The following is a 16823-nucleotide window of genomic DNA, read 5'->3' as shown; positions in this document are numbered from 1 at the left end:
AGGTGTTTCCCAACTTACAGAGTATAGTCCAAGACCCTTAATGTGTCATGCAAGGGCTACCTCGACCTGGCACATAAAGTTTAATCCCCGCCTCCCCCCCGCCGCCGTTAATACCAAACTGCTTATCATTGCTCCTATGTATTAAAATCCTCACCTCCAGTGCCTTTGTTCCTGCTGTCCCCACTGCGTGGAATGATCTTCTATAATCCTTCTGTCTGGCCAACTCTTACATACTCTTCAAGGTTTGATTCAGGCCTCATCTCCTCAGGAAATCCCCTTCTGAACCCTTGCGTTGATATTAGGGCCCCTGCTTTGTGATTTTATTCACCTATGCATTCCTGATTTTAGTTCTGATATACTGAAATATCTCCTGTGTTTCTTCTCCCCCATTAGACTGTAACTCCTTAAATATGCAGGCCATCCTTTTCTTCCAAAGCTGAGAACAATGTCCGGTATGGCATGAATGGGGTGTTCAAAAAATTTTGGTAAACTAAACAGATGGATTTCAAATGGAATTCCTTTTTCCAGGGGAAAAGATGGTGAGATGAAATGTAAAACCCTTTTGGTTTAGTAGGGTGACAGCCCCTTAAGTCACTAAACACAATCCTGTTCCCACCAGCTAGGGGTGGAGGTTGGAGCTTCCAGATGAGAGGTTCAAAGTTGGGGCCAATCAGTGGTTGCCTGAACACAGGCTCCAATTCCAACCTAACTGTGGACTGACGTATTCACTCCTGAGGGAGAAAAGGATCAGATCATTCTTCACATTGGGGGGATAGGTTATTACCAGTACAGACCAAGAAGATACAAGGAGGGCAGAAAGATGTAGTTACTTGGTCCGCAAAATTCTGAAAACTCTTACTTGCTCTCATGAAAGAGGTTGAACCTGATCCCAGTGATTCTTAGGGAGATGTAAGTGATACCATGTTTCAGCGCCACAGCGTTCTCCCTTGGAATGATAGATTTTTTTCAGTTGGAGCAAAGGGTGTTTATTTCTTTGCCAGTAATCTTAAGCCCAAGTTTTTATTGAAAATGATTAAAAAAAATTAATAATCAGTCTTAGACAATCATTTAGCTATATTCCCTAACAGCATTCTATCTGTGCAATTACTTATACCGGGCCCTTTTCTTTTATTTACCTCTCATTCCATTAGTGCGCTGAGTTACCAAACCAGTACGTACTACTCTTGCATAGATACCTCAGGCAAACTTAACATGCTCAATCAGATGTGCTTTTTAAATGGTTTAAAAGAATTTCAGAGAAGCTTTCCACTTTTATGTCTGATTTAACTTATCATTGATAAAAATCTTCCAAACTTTCCTAGTCTGGTTGAAAAATACCTAGGGTTCCAACTTCCAACTTCTGTCCTCTGCATTTCCATCCACTGAGCAGCAATGAGAATTCAGTTTCTTTTGTAAATATGGGGTATCAGCAGCCATCAACATGGTTCCCTAAGAATCTGTAGTTGTGAAAGTACGCAGATGATTTTGATCTGCAGCAAGGGTAGATGACATTGAGTTAGGGAATTTGAGTTACTAAATATGCTTTTTTTTTTTTTTTTTTTTTGCTGGAAAGAGTGCAAGGCAGTGCTTCAACAACTATTTATTCACTTCCTGTAGATAAGGCCTGCAATAAAAATACAGCAAATGAAGTGCAGTTATCTAAGCACCGTGGTAGTGGAAACAGTTACGTGCTTGGCTGCTAACTGAAGAGTTGGTGGTTCGAATAATCAGGGCTTCAAACTAGTTCATTTTGGTTCAAAGCCCTGCCGAGAATTTGTATTTATAACAAGTTTCCAGGCAATGCTAATACTGCTGGCTGGGGACCAATTCTGAGAACCACTAGTAGAACAGTGGTTCTCTAATTTTATTGTACATAAGAATCACCTGGGGATCTTGTTAAACTGTAGATTCTGGTTCGGTGTATCTGAGAGTGGAAATGCAAAGTTCTACCCCTGGAATGAACCGATTTGAAGCCCTGGTTCAAACCCATCCTGAGGTGCCTCAGAAGAAAGGCCTGGTGATCTTCTTTAGAAAGATCGTAGCCATTGAAAATCCTATGGAGCAGTTTTGCTGTGACACACATGGGTCACCATGAATTGGAGTGGACTCTACAACAATTTTTCTTTTTTTTTTTTTAAATCTAAGTACCTAGTAAGGTTTCCCATAAGCTGCTTAGACATCTTAATAAACTAGAAAACAAGGAATTATTACTTTGGTAACCATTCAGAAAGTAATAGTTCTACATATCTGCTATGACAATTAATAAATTCCCCATGTGTCTGTCAGTTTGTTGTCCTGTGAGGGCTTGTGTATTGCTGGGATGCGGGAAGCTATGCCACTGGTATTCGGATACCAGCAGGGTCACCCATGGCAGACAGGTTTCAGCTGAGCTTCTAGACTAAGACATACTAGAAAGAAGGACCCAGCGGTCTACTTCTGAAAAGAGTTAGCCAGTGAAAATCTTAAAAATAGCAGCAGAACTTTGTTTGATATAGTGCCAGAAGATGAGACCCTCAAGTTGGAAGGTACTCAAAATATGACCGGGGAAGAGCTGCCTCCTTAGAGTTGACCTTAATGATATGGATGGAGTCAAGCTTTCAGGACCTTCATTTGCTGATGTGACATCACTTAAAATGAGAAGGAACAGCTAGAAGCATCCATTAATAATCAGAACCTGGAATAGATGAGGTATGAGTCTAGGAAAATTAGAAATCATCAGAAATGAGGTGGAACACATAAAGATCGATATCCTAGGCATTAGTGAGATGAAATGGACTGGTATTGGTCATTTTGAATTGGACAATCATACGGTTTACCATGCCGGGAATGACAACTTGAAGAGGAATGTCAGGGATAGGATAATATCCATACACCTACAAGGAAGACAAGTTAATACTTCTATTCAAATTTATGCAACAACCACTGAGGCCAAAGACGAAGAAATTGAAGATTTTTACCAACTTCTGCAGTCTGAAAATGACCAAACATACAATCAGGATGCACTGATAATTTCTAGTGATTGGAATGCGAAAGTTGGAGACAAAGAATGATCGGTAGTTGGAAAATATGGTCTTGGTGATAGAAATGATGCCAGAGATCACATGATTGAATTGTGCAAGACCAATGACTTCTTATTGCAAATACCTTTTTTCACCAACATAAACGGCAAATACACACATGGACCTCGCCAGATGAAATACACAGGAATCAAATTGACTATATCTGTGGGAAGAGACGATGAAAAAGCTCAGTATCATCAGTCATAACAAGGCCAGGGGCCCACTGCGGATCAGACCATCAATTACTCATATGCAAGTTCAATTTGAAACTGAAGAAAATTAGAACAAATCAATGAGAGCCAAAGTACAACCTGAGTACACCCCACCTGAATTTAGAGACCATCTCAAGAATAGATTTGACGCATTGAACACTAATGACCAAAGAACAGACAAGTTTGAAATGACATCAAGGACATCACAGATGAAGAAAGGAAGAGGTCATTAAAAAGACAGGAGAGAGAGAAAAGACCTAAATGGATGTCAGAAAAGACTCTGAAACTTGCTCTTGAATGTCAGGTACCTAAAGCAAAAGGAAAAAATGATGAAAGTAAAAGACCTGGACAGAAGATTTCAAAGGGTGGCTTGAGAAGACAAGGTAAAGTATTACGATGACATGTGCAAAGGCCTGGAGATAGAAAACCAAAAGGGAAGAATGCGCTCAACATTTCTCAAGCTGAAAAAAACAAAGAATAAATTCAAGCTTTGAGTTGCAATACTGAAGGATTCTACGGGGAAGCATCAAAAGAAGATGAAGGGAATATACAGAGTCACTATATCAAAAAGAATTTGTCTACATTCAGCCATTTCAGGAGGTAACCATATGATTAGGAACCGATGGTACTGAAGGAAGACGTTCAAGCTGCATTGAAGCCATTGGCGAAAAACAAGGCTCCGGGAATTGACCGAGTACCAATTGAGATGTTTCAAAAAAACAGATGCAATGCTGGAAATGCTCATTTGTCTCTGCCAAGAAATTTGGAAGACAGCTACCTGGTCAACTGACTGGAAGTGATCCATATTTATGTCTATTACCAAGAAAGGGGTTCCAACGAAATGCGGAAGTTATTGAACAATATCATTAACATCACATGCAAGCAAAATTTTGCTGAAGATCATTCAAAAGTGGCTGTGGCAGTATATCAACAGGGAACTGCCAGAAATTCAAGTCAGATTTAGAAAAGGATGTGAAACCAGGCATATCACTGCTGATGTCAGATGGATCCTGGCTGAAAGCAGAGAATACCAGAAAGATGTTTACCTGTGCTTTATTGACTATGTTAAGGCACAGGACTGGCAAATGTTTCATTCTGTTGTGCATAGGGTCACTATGAGTCAGAACTGACTCAACAGCACCTAACAACACAACAACAAGTTAATAAATGCTTTCTGATGTAATTACCATAACTACACTATAATTAACCAGAACTACACTAATTGACTCGATGGCACTGGGTGGTTGTGTACACTAGTATATGAAAATTCCATATGCTATGTAATGTCCTCCAGAAGTTCGAAATACTATTTTAGACAAACCATCAATAATTTCATAGCTTCCTCTGAGTCAAATAAGCAGAATGAATTGTTTCATTGATAATAGAAGAGAGGTGCTAAAGACAGTAAATCAAAGTGTTCACAATTGCAACTTGATGACTGTCAGGTAATCATGTTAATTATCTGGTAATTTATATGTCAAGCCTAAAAAGTTGTACCCCAACTCAGACACATACTTGTGTATGCAACAAACAGAAAATACCCAAAGCCTGTTGCTGTCGAGTTGATTCCAAGTCATAGCAACCCTATAGGACAGAGTAGGACTGCCCCACAGTTTTTTTTTTAATCTTTACAGAAGCAGACTGCCGCATCTTTCTCCTGCTGAGTGGCTGGTGGGTTCGAACCACAGATGTTTCAGTTAGCAGCCTGGCACTTAACCACTGTACAAGCAGGAACTCAGGGGAATAAATAAGATTCTTGGTTTTATAGAAGGTGCCCTGATGGCACAGTGGTTAAAGTGCTCAAAAGTGCTCAGCTGCTACCAAAAGGTCGTCGGTTCTAACCCACCATTCACTCAGAGGGAGAAAGATGTGGCAGTCTGCTTCTGCAAACATTTATAGCCTTGGAAACCTATGGGGCAGTTCCTGTCCTATAGCGTCGCTGTGAGTCGGAATCAGCTCCGGGGCAGTAGGTTTGGATGGAGGTTTTCATAGGCTTGGGGAAAAGGAATATTGATGTTAATAACCTCAGGTATCTGATCAAAGCCTAGTGTTTTTTCCATCCTTCATTCATCAGTTCAAGCAGCAATTATTAAGCACTTCCAATGTGACGGCACTGTCTTCCAGTAATTTACAAGTATAATCCGCTCCCAAGACTTTCTCTAGCTATATGCTAGCAGAGGTGCACAGGAGGAGATGGTGGGTCCATAACCCAAGATGGGCTGCGGGGAGCATCCAAGGCCTCCAAATTGCCTTCTGGGTCCTCTTTCACCTGTGGTCAGGCCACATTTGACTCTCCCACTCCTCCCTGCTTATTAGTGGTATAGTTATCTACAGATGTTCCTGCCTTGGTTTATTTAATTTGATGTACTAGTCTTGTGCCTGCTATGGGCAAGGTGGTAAGGTAATGCATCGCTGGGGTCCTCATTTACATGCGAAAGTTTTGCTTCGGTACTGTGGGAGGCACCATTGTTACTAGAGGAATCTTTCTTATCAACTGACTCGACTAGTTTTTCAGGTGAGGTCCACGGGGCAATGCCGTTTTGCTGGCTTTGAGGGGTAACTGTTTTCTGTGGGTGGGTGCCTCTGGCCGTGGAGAGGCAACAGAGGGACTAGCAGGCTAAGAGTGAAGTCTGGCATGTAATTGTCTTCTCCAAGGGACTCCCTGACTCACCAACTCCTCGCTTTCCCCATGCAAATAACCATTTTAATATTCAATGGAGAAAAATGCCCTTTTGAGGGGGAGGGTAGCAGATTACCTACTGGCTTTCCTAAAAGCTATGCCTGCCCTCGGGACATCTGAGGAATTGAAAGCCGCCAGGGTCAGTGAGGAAAAGGCATGGACTCCAAGTCAGTTAGCATAAGGAATATTTGTGAAGAATGAAAAGGATGGTTTACATTGGACAGCCCCCTCTAGCCGCCATTTTGGTGATTTAAAAATGCCGGAATGAGTTTCAAATGGGTAGACTCTCAAAGCAGATTCCTTTTGGGGATAGATGCTGCCAGAAACAGCCCAATATGGGCTACTGGATGGACATCCCAGGTGGGAAATCTAATCAGTTATTTTTTTCCCCCATTAAAAACCTGCATTCTTATTTATTTACATGCCTTTTCTCTTCCCTGTCTCCACCCACCTTTGTGTCTGGTATTTCTTCCCTCGATTCGTCCCTCTTTCCCAGGTGTGTTTGATAACTGCTCCCACACTGCCAGTGACAAGGGCTGGGCCCTGGGGATCCGCTCAGGGAAGGACAAGGGAAGGCGAGATGCTCGCTTCTTCTTCTCCCTCCGCACCGACCACGTGAAGAAAGCCACTGTTGTGACTGGCCGCAGTCGCTACCAACCAGGCATGTGGACACATGTGGCAGCCACTTACAATGGACGGCGAATGGCCCTGTATGTGGATGGAACTCAGGTGGCCAGTAGCTCAGACCAGTCTGGGCCGCTGAACAGCCCCTTCATGGTGTCCTGCCGCTCTTTGCTCCTGGGGGGTGATAACTCTGACCATGGGCACTATTTCCGTGGGCACCTGGGCACGCTGGCCTTCTGGTCAATGGCTCTCCCACAAAGCCACCTCCAGCACAGCCTAAAGCATTCCAGTGAGGCGGAGGAGTTAACCACCCTGATTCTGACAGCCAGTTTTGAGCCCCTGGAAGAACAGTGGGTCCCCTTTAGAGATGAGAAGTTCCCACGTCTTGAAATTCTCCAGGGCTTTGAGATGGCGCCTGAGATTCTGTCACCTCTGCAGCCCCCACTCTGTGGGCAAACAGCTTGTGATAATGTGGAACTGATCACCCAGTACAATGGGCACTGGCCCCTTCGGGGAGAGAAGGTGATGCGCTACCAGGTGGTGAACATTTGTGATGATGAGGGCCTGAACCCCACTGTGAGCGAGGAGCAGATCAATCGGCAGCATGAGGCATTGGACCAGGCCTTCAGTCGCTACAACATCAGCTGGCAGCTGAGCATTCGCCAGGTCCACAACTCCACTCTGCGCCACCGGGTTGTGCTTGTGAACTGTGAGCCCAGCAAAATCGGCAATGACCATTGCGACCCTGAGTGTGAGCACCCACTCACCGGCTACGATGGGGGAGACTGCCGTCTGCAGGGCCGCTGCTACTCGTGGAACCGCAGGGACGGGCTGTGCCACGTGGAGTGCAACAACATGCTGAATGACTTTGACGACGGTGACTGCTGTGACCCGGAGGTGGCCAACGTGCGCAAGACCTGCTTTGACCCTGACTCGCCCAAGAGGTAAGGGACCTGGCTTGGGGGTGTCTTACTTGGAGGGTACATTTCTAACATTGTTTATTCTTTTGGCTTCTGGAGACAAAAGAGGGTTCACACAGACCCCAAATAAAACATTCCTTCTCCCATCAGACAATATTGGACTTCCCTGAGTATTAGGTGTTGTACTTAGGGATACCGGGATTACTAAAACACACTGACCTTCATGCAACTCGCCATCTATGGAGCAGACAATTATGTAAGCAAGTTTGTGACGCTACCAAGTGTGAAGTGCACCTGGAGAGCTATGCATCAGGTATGTGGAACACAGGAAAGCTGAACGGCTTAATTTACCAGAAGTCGGGGAATCTTTACAGATAACAAAGTATACACCGAGAGTAACCAATCAACACCAATTACACATGCTCCCTCTTCCTGTAGTCTTAGGTTCTCAGCAAAGTGGTACAAATCCATGAAGAGTTTGCATATCTGAGTCTGGTGCGTTTTCAGCAGTTTCACAGACACAAGACATTCTACATCTCCAAATCTGAGACACACCTCCTTTAGGCAATGGGGGTCTTCCACTCTTGGCCTCCTTAAATTCCGTTCTGCACTCAACAGACAGAAAGACCTTTTGAAAAAGGTAAATCAGATCCTGTCACTCTGCTTTTTAAATTTTATTATTATTTTTAAGCTAAGAATAAATCAAAACTCCTTACTTGGCTTACAGAAGTGTGCTGCACTCTGGCCCTTGCCGACTCTCCAGCATCATCCCACCCCACCCACAATCACAGCCTCGCCAACTTCATTCTGGTTTCTTTGAATGGATCAAGCTCTTTCTTGGACTTTACATTAGCTGTTCTATCTTCTCAGACTTTGATTGTCCTTGATTTTTCCCTGGTGGGTTTTCTTTTGTCATTCAAATATGTTTAACTATCACCCCTTGGGAAGGTCTTTCCTGATCACCCAAATTAGTTACTCCATCACTATTACACCACCTGATTTTAATCAGCTACCATTATCACTTCTGATGTTTTTCTTATGTATTCATTTGTCTGTCTTTCCCCTATCTTTAGAATATTAGCTCCATGAGATCAGTGGCCTCGTCTGAGTCCCTGGGTGGTGAAAAAGATTAATATGCTCAGCTGCTAACTGAAAGATTGGCAGTTGGAGTCCACCCCGAGGTGCCTCAGAAGAAAAGCCTGCCAATCTACTTCTGAAAAATTAGCCATTGAAAACCCTGTGGAGCACAGTTTTACTCTGACGCTTATGGGGTTACCTTGAGTTGGGATCAACTTGATGGCAACTTTTTTTAAAAAAATGGATTTCCTGTGTTTTTTGTTCTAAGACAAAAGCCAGTAAGAGGATTCTCATTTGATGGCTAATGCAGGGGTTGGATAAGAGCCCTGGTGACACAGTGGTTAAGCACTCAGCTGCTAACTGCAAGATTGGTGGTTCGAACCTACTAGCTGCTCTGTGGGAGAACGATGTGGCAGTCCACTTTGGTAAAGATTTATAGGTTTGGAAATCATGTGGGGCAGTTCTACTCTGTCCTATAGGGTTGCGATGAGTTGGAATCAGCTCGACAGCAATGAGTTTTTTTTTTTTTTTTGATTTGGCAGGGGTTGGGGGTAGAAGAGGAAGGTAAGAGGAGAGGGAGGGAGGAAAGAATAGAGGTGGTTGGTAAACATGTTAATTTGTGTTAAGGGGACAAGGCTTCTCCAACTTTTGTGCAAATTATAAATAGGCTCACCTGAGTTAGAGTGTAGGGGTGGTGAGAGGCAGGAGGACTGGATCTCAGCTCCTGCCCAGTAAATGGATGGCTGCTTTTGTACTGGCCACAATTTGTATAGTAAATTATGGCATCCTTGTGTGGGGGAAGTTCTCTTCGTGTCAGTTAACACTAATAGGTTGGCCTGTAGTCCATGCATTGTGGTGTCAAAGACTGAGTGTGGCATTTGGGTTCAAAGGACACAATTGAATTCTGGACTTTTTATTTAACTAGCTATGTAAATTAGGCAAGTCTTTGACACTCAGATGCTTTGTCTGTAAAATGGGGGCAAATGCAATAATTCTTTGCATTATCTATATCACTTTCAAGCCTCAATTATTTTCTGCTTTGAATTTTTTATTGATACCATATGTTTTCATTAATGGAATGCAAACTGAATCACTGAGCATGTGTGAATTTTTAGTAGGTAGTATGGATTTTTTTTTTCTTGCCTCATCCCTCCAATTCTACCCTCAGAGTCCAGAGGTACCTATGCATCCCACTAATTCTACCCCTCGCCACATCCAGTGGGCCATCTGTGTCCCAAAAAACTTTATCAAAATTTATATTTTTCATGCCAAAAGCATTGGTTCAGCACTACTTCATAAAATACCATGTGAAGACAGTAATTTGTAGCACATGCCTGTTTTTTCCCTTTCAAACTATCATACAAGTCTCCACCTGTCAGCAGCACACGCTGTCAGTGGGAAAGCAGCATCCTAATAAACCCCAGAGGTGGAAAATATAGGTAGGCAACTGTATATCCCAATGGTTATGAAAAGGATATTTTAGGATTGTTTTGTGAATCAAATGAAATAAAGGCATGCAAAAATGCTTGATAATGCTGAAGTTTTCAATGTACAAAAATAGTCCTAAACTAACATTAGTTATTATCATTATTACAGCTGACAGATGGGGAGCCTTTGTTTAGATAACAGTAAGCAGGGAATTGATCACATTACTTGAAATATTTGCATAGGGAAGATTCTGTTTGGATTTGGTTTTCGGATTTTGATAACTTTAAGCAGAGGTTGAACCTCACCAACAAGAATGGTTGACAACTCTTAGGATCCCCAGGAGAGATGGGGAAGTCTGGCCTCTTGCCATTTGTCTTCTACCTCAGTCCTCCAACCCAGTACCCTGACTGAGAGAGCTGTCTCACAAGGCACCCAGGCCTCATTCTACTTAGAGCAGCCCTTTATCTCTCTAAGTCTCTCCCACCACTGCCCTTATCTGGGTGTTTATAACTCATTCCCTTCACTGCTGTGGTAACTCATCCATGTCTGTCTGTAGACCCAGACAGTGTTTCAATCTTTTATTTGTATGTTACTCTCTTACTCCTACATACAAAACCTGTTTTGTGGAATACAAAGGGACTATTTATACTTTTTGATACATAAAAATATTTAAATCTAAAGAATAAATATTTGTGGTTCAAAAGATCAAATTTTACCAAAAGATATAAGGAAGAACAAAAGTTCCTTGCCTAACTCTTCTTCCTTCTTTACTCTCTAGCCTTTCCCCACATAGGTACCCTTATGTAATTCTTTTATCTGTCTCTCCCAGTAGTTATCTCCCTATCTCTAAATCTTGTATTGCTTGATTTATCAGTTTTTACCATTATCCATTGACTTCCTCTTATAATAAAGATGAGACTAACTCTCTTCCATTGTCCCCACCTCCCTTCCTCCAAAAGTTTTTTAAATATAACCAGTAATCAGGTGCCATCAAGACGACTCCAACTCATGGCAACCTTATGTGTGCCAGAGTAGAACTGTGCTCCATAGGGTTTTCCAAGGTTGATTTCCCAAATGTAGATTACTAGGCATTTCTTCTGAAGCATTTCTGGGTGAACTTGAACCTCCAACCTTTTGGTTAATTGCTGAGCTTGTTAACCACATTTGCACCATTCTATTCAGAGCCTGGTGGGGCAGTGGTTAAGAATTCAGCTGCAAACCAAAGAGTTGGTAGTTTGAATCTACCAACCAATTCTTAGAAACCCTATGGGGCAGTTCTGCTTTGTCCTATAGGGCTGCTATGAGTAGGAATTGACTGGACGGCAATGGGTTTGGGGTTTTTTTTGGTATTTACATATAGTTATTCATTATTTTTTGATAAAGCAATAATATGCTTTAACAATATATAATTTTTATATTATGACTATAAAATATCATTTGTTATAGAACACAGTCTTATTTTGTTGTTATTTCCTTTCTGGCACAGCTCCTCCCCCCACCTTCCTTGAGTCTGTCTTTTCTTCCTTCTTTCCTTTATATTCTCACTTTTTTTTTTTTTTTAAATGCATTATCACGCACCTAACCTGTGGAAGGAAATCCTGGTGGTGTAGTAGTTAAGAGCTATGGCTGCTAACCAAAAGGTGGGCTGTTCGAATCCACCAGGTGCTCCTTGGAAACCCTGTGAGGCAGTTTTACTCTGTCCTTTAGGGTCGCTATGAGTCGGAATCAACTCAGTGGTAATGGGTTTTGGGTTTAATCCATGGAATGTGTCTTTTTTTCTTATGTCCCCCTGGAACTCTCTAGTTCATTCTATTCTCCTTCTCTGTCATGAGCAGTTATTTCTAGGTCTGTTGCACAGTTGTCATTCTGGAACTTCTTTTCACTACTTTATTGGACTGGAGCCACTGTGTCCTAAATTACACACACACACACACACAAACAAAACAAACCAAGCCCAGTGCCATCGAGTTGATTCCAACTCATAGTGACTATATAGGACAGAGTACAACTGCCACATAGGGTTTCTAAGGAGCGGCTGGTGGATTCAAACTGCCGATGTTTTGGTTAGCAGTTGAGCTCTTAATCACTAGCCACCAGGGCTCCGAACTACACAAATAAATCTCTTAATTTACTACCTTATTTTACCGGAGAATATCCTTAAGTAACTTCGTAAAAAAGAATTGTTGGTTTTTTGTTTTTTTTTTTTGAAAATGCATTTCTCAAAGTATTTTTATTCTGCCTTTACACAAAACCGGTAGTTTGTCATGGTATAAAATTCTAAATTGGAAAACATTTTCTCTGAAGCGTTTTAAGAGATTTATTAAGTCACTCTAGCTTCTATTCTGATAATTGTATCAATTTTTAAGGTGAATTTTTTTTTCTTTTAAAAATCTTTTAGAATCTTACCCTTAGCTTTATTACTTTATGGATATTGTGAACATTTTTCTTATTAATGACCTTTTGTAATTGTGCTGAGCACTCAGTAGGTCCTTTAACCTGGACACTCATGTGCCTTACCTCTGGAAAGTTTTCTTACATTATTCCATTGTACTTTTTCACTTGGTTTTTTCCATTCTCTTATTTTCCCCTTGAAATTCCTTAGGATAGATCTCTCGAATTTATTGTCTATCTCTAATCTTTTTTTTTATTTCTAATATGTTCTATCTTCTTCTCATTTTGGGTTTTGTTTTGGAGGGGGTGGACTTCCTTGAGTTTCTCTTTCAACTCTTCTGTTGATTTTTTATCTCAGTAATCACATTTTAAAGACTTTTTTATTCTCTGATTTTTTTATATTAACCTGTTTTGTTTTAAAGATGCAACTTCTATTGAGCCTAAAAATAAGATTATTATATTTTTCTGTGTGTCATATCTAATTCATTTGGAGCCTTCTTTTCTTTTATTATTCCCCCTCCCCCCCACCATTTTTTAGAATTTCTCTCTTTGGTGGTGGTGGATTTCCCCAAATGCCTGGTGATTGTTCACAGTAAGAATCACACTTTTAAATCTCTACTTATGATGATTTAAAAAGGGGTAATTGTCTATGAGTTTCCTTTTATTTTTTGGAGGAGGAAATCTGAAGGGGAGAGGTTTTCTTTTTTCCAACTATCTTAGATTTATTTCATGTGTAGGGCTTTATTTCCCTCCCCTACCCTCTGCCTTGTATACTTTGTGCTGAATTTTTATTATTAAAAAAGTGAGTGTTTTTCATAACTCTTACTGGCATGAACCATAATTTTTTAAAGCAATTATTTCTCAATTTACTATAGTATGCTAGCCATGGTAAGAGAGGGACGAATATAAAAACTGTAAGTGGAATGAGTACTAGCAAGTTAGCGAATGGAATGAATAAGTTCATCTATATTTTCTGGGCTTAAATCCAGGCTGAGGCACTAAAAGCAGGACATGGGGTGCAGACAGCTTTTCTGTGCTAGAGCTTAGCTTGCTTGAAAGGACTTTGTATTCATAGAGACATAGACCTCTGGGTTTCTGTGAGGCCCTGTGACATGGTAAAGTTAGTGGCTATCTCTGAACTAAATTACCCATCTGTACTATTTCTATTGTTACAATTAAATCACAGATCTTAAGCTCACAATTCCATTATAGTGTGACTCTGGAAAGATCCAACTTCAACAAATGCTTTGCCAGACATTTATTGAGTAAACAGCATGTGCCAGGCACAGAGGCTGTGAACTCAGGAGCTCAGGGGTTTGTGGGGGATGTTTGGGTAGTGGGGGATACCTTATAGACAGGTTACTAACACGCAAGTACAATGATTGTTGTATGAAAAATGCTTCTCACTTCCCAAATCCCACCCAGAGCGCTCACCCTCCCCCACCTCCCCGCAACCAGTGTGAAACAAGAAATGTAGCCCAAAGGAGTTCTTCTCCCAGGGTATCTGAGAGGATGAGAGAGGATGAGGAATCCAGCATTTAACATCTGTAACCCAGATGGGCCTCCTATCAAAGAGAGAGTATTTATCAGGCTTGGGGCTGGTCAGGAGGAGATATGAATTATGGATGCATCACCCAGCCAGTTGAACAGAATTACCAAGATAGAGCAACTTGGCTTGTAGTGGGGAGGGCTACATAGGCCAAATGTCTACTTCTACAAAGTAGCTTCCCTGAGAGAGGGCCTGCAATGTTTGGGGGAAGGAAGGGGTAAATGTTCACCTTAGAGAAATCACAAATGTCATTGGCCACTCTGTATGGGAGAGCCAAGCCACGGAGTCTCAATGCTCTAAGGGAAACTCAGATTCCCTGGCCTTTCTAGGGTTCAGCTTAATTTTGGTCACTAATTATTTCTGTTATTTTTCTCTTTAAAATCATGACTCACAGTTGAAGACCTCTTTGTTACTGAACCTCCTTTTCATCCCTTGTTTTTTCTCCTGTTCACATTAGAGCTGAGCTAAGTATCCAAGCAAATCTGGAATTGTGTGCTTATCTTTGTTGGTTTCTATGTCTCAGATCCTATAACATTATCACAGGGAGAAAAACAAAAAAAAAAAAGATCGCCAAATAAAAACAAACGACTGAGAAAGTTTAACCAGGCCATTGATCACCAAGTCTCAGGTCATGCTGTGACACAGACAATGGGATACGGTACATTCATTTTCTGAACTTGTGGTGGTCTTCGGTCTCCTTGTGTTGGTGACTCATTGGCTCTTCTCTGCCTCACTCCCCTGAGTTTTGCTGCTGGGAAGCCTGAGGGCAGAAGGGCCGTTATACACAGCAATGTTAGGGACATGGCCCCCTTCCCTCTAAAAAGGTTCTCAAGAGGGTGGGCTGGGGGGTGCCCTGCAGGTTCATGGCAGAGTGGAGTCTGCAGCTGAACACCACAGGGCATGTGTTATGGAACAGGAGGGCAGATGCATGTGGCATCAAGGGGCACAGGTGGAGAATTTGGTGCTACACAGACCTGAATGCTGCAGCTTAGCCGTGCTCTGCTCACCCACACTCTATGGTTGTTGAGCCAAAGGAATGGTTGGGCTGGGCCCCTGCAGTGGCGGGTCTGTTAAACATCAGCCAGGCTTCATTATAGGTTTCTTTTGAAGTTGGGATTCAAAGTTCCCTGAAGCCAAAAAAAACATGCACGGGGAAAATAAGTGTAAGGGGTAGAAGAGGGCAGAGAGAAAAGAAATGGAGGAGAAACTTTAAAACTGAACAGCAAGAAAACTTCTCAATGCATTCACTTCAAAATGCACAAGCAGTGCAAACTCTGAAGAGACAAGTCTTACCTTCTCATACTCATTTCACCCAGCAAAGAGAAAAGGAGAGAAGCAGCAAGAGAACACCCTCCAGATAAGCTCAAAAAGTTCACCTACAAATAGAAATGACACGTTTGTTTTCCTACAGGCCAATTTCTCCACAGTCCCAAGCGGCACCACATTATAGAATAATCAAAATTCACAATTTTTCTGTTCACCTGGCTCAGTGAACTTTCCTCCCCAGGTGAGTGGGAGAGGCTGTTTTTCTCCTTTTCTTGGTTATTTCCTAGCCAAATAGACTTGTGAGCAAGCCATGTGGTCTGTCTAGGTTAAAAATATTTCCTCTTAGAAAATGTTTAGGAGAGACCCTAGTCTCCAACCACATTTTGGTTTTTCAAGACACTTTGGCATCTCCCTGAGAGCGGGGTGCTGGCGCTGGTATCCTTGGACAGACGCCAGTCTGTCTCAGATGATTTCATTTAGGGATTTTTTCCTAGAATTTTTTTTCCGAGGAATCTGAAAGACAGCTGCACACTTACAAATGTTTTCTTTATTTTCTCTAGGAACCCTGTTTGTATGATTACTTTAATGACTGAATAAAAGTAAAATCTTTTTGCCACAGAATATCTAACCCAGACCTGGTAATATGTTGTCCTCTCATTCCCTTGACTTCAAAGATGGAGACTGGAGAATGAGTGGAACATAGAGTTAGCCTGGGTGTGTCTGTGTGTGAGGAAGCTGTTTCTAAGGTTGTGTTTCATTACAGCGCCATCCCCAGAAGGAAGCTGATGACCTATTAACCTCTACACTTGTTCTCACTGCTCACTCAGAGCTCTGTCTACTGTCGTCAACATGACAACAAGCTTGTCACTTGGATAACTCCTACTTACCCTGCAAGTCTCAGTTAGGATGTCACTTCATCCTGGGAACATCCCTTTGTTCTCAAATATGAGTTGACTATCTCGTTTTTTTTTTAATCTCATTTGTATAACTTGTCACCCCTACTGCTACCACTCTACTCCAGGACTCAATTGTCTCTCCCCTAGATTATTGTAATAAACTTCTAACTGGTCTACCAACTTTTGTTCTTACACCCCCAGTCTATTTACAACACAGCAGCCAGGGTAATTCTATTAGAGCGTAAGTCAGATCAGGTCACTTCTCTGCCTAATCTGTGGTGGCTTCCCAGCTCACTCAGAGCCAAAGTCAATGATATCACTCTGACCTGTGGTGCCCTACCTGATCTGGCACCAGTAGTAAGTTCTATGTCCTCATCTCATGCAAACTTTCCCTCATTTACTCAGCTCCAGCCACACTGGCCTTCTCCCTGGCTGTACTTGCCAGACATACTCCTGCCACATGACCCTATCAGCAGCTTTTCACTCTGGTGCAATGCTCTTCCTCCAAACTTCAACCTGGTTAGCTCTTCCATTTCCTTCTAGCCTTCTTTTCAAAGTCACCTTCTAGGTGAAGCCTTTCCTGGTGACCTCATCTAAAAGTTCACGCACCCCTGACTCTTCATAGTCTCTTCCCTGCTTTATTTTTCTTTTTAGAAGTTACCACTAACATGCAGTGTCTTCATTTTGCTTAAAGTCTGTTTTCTCCACTAGAACGTCTAAG

General features: G+C 42.0%; 1 protein-coding gene across 1 annotated transcript in view; it reads left to right on the top strand.

The window, feature by feature from the left end:
- The window catches only part of PAPPA2 (pappalysin 2), a 341782-nt gene that overhangs the window by 27452 nt on the left and 297507 nt on the right, over positions 1-16823 (top strand). Inside the window, exon 2 of the mRNA XM_003410880.4 lies at positions 6448-7519. Coding sequence (XP_003410928.2) covers positions 6448-7519 — 1072 coding nt within the window. The remainder of the gene's footprint in view (positions 1-6447; positions 7520-16823) is intronic.

The sequence above is a fragment of the Loxodonta africana genome, chromosome 25 (genome assembly GCF_030014295.1).
Source record: "Loxodonta africana isolate mLoxAfr1 chromosome 25, mLoxAfr1.hap2, whole genome shotgun sequence".
NCBI lineage: Eukaryota > Metazoa > Chordata > Mammalia > Proboscidea > Elephantidae > Loxodonta > Loxodonta africana.
This window is presented reverse-complemented; position numbering and strand designations above follow the sequence as displayed.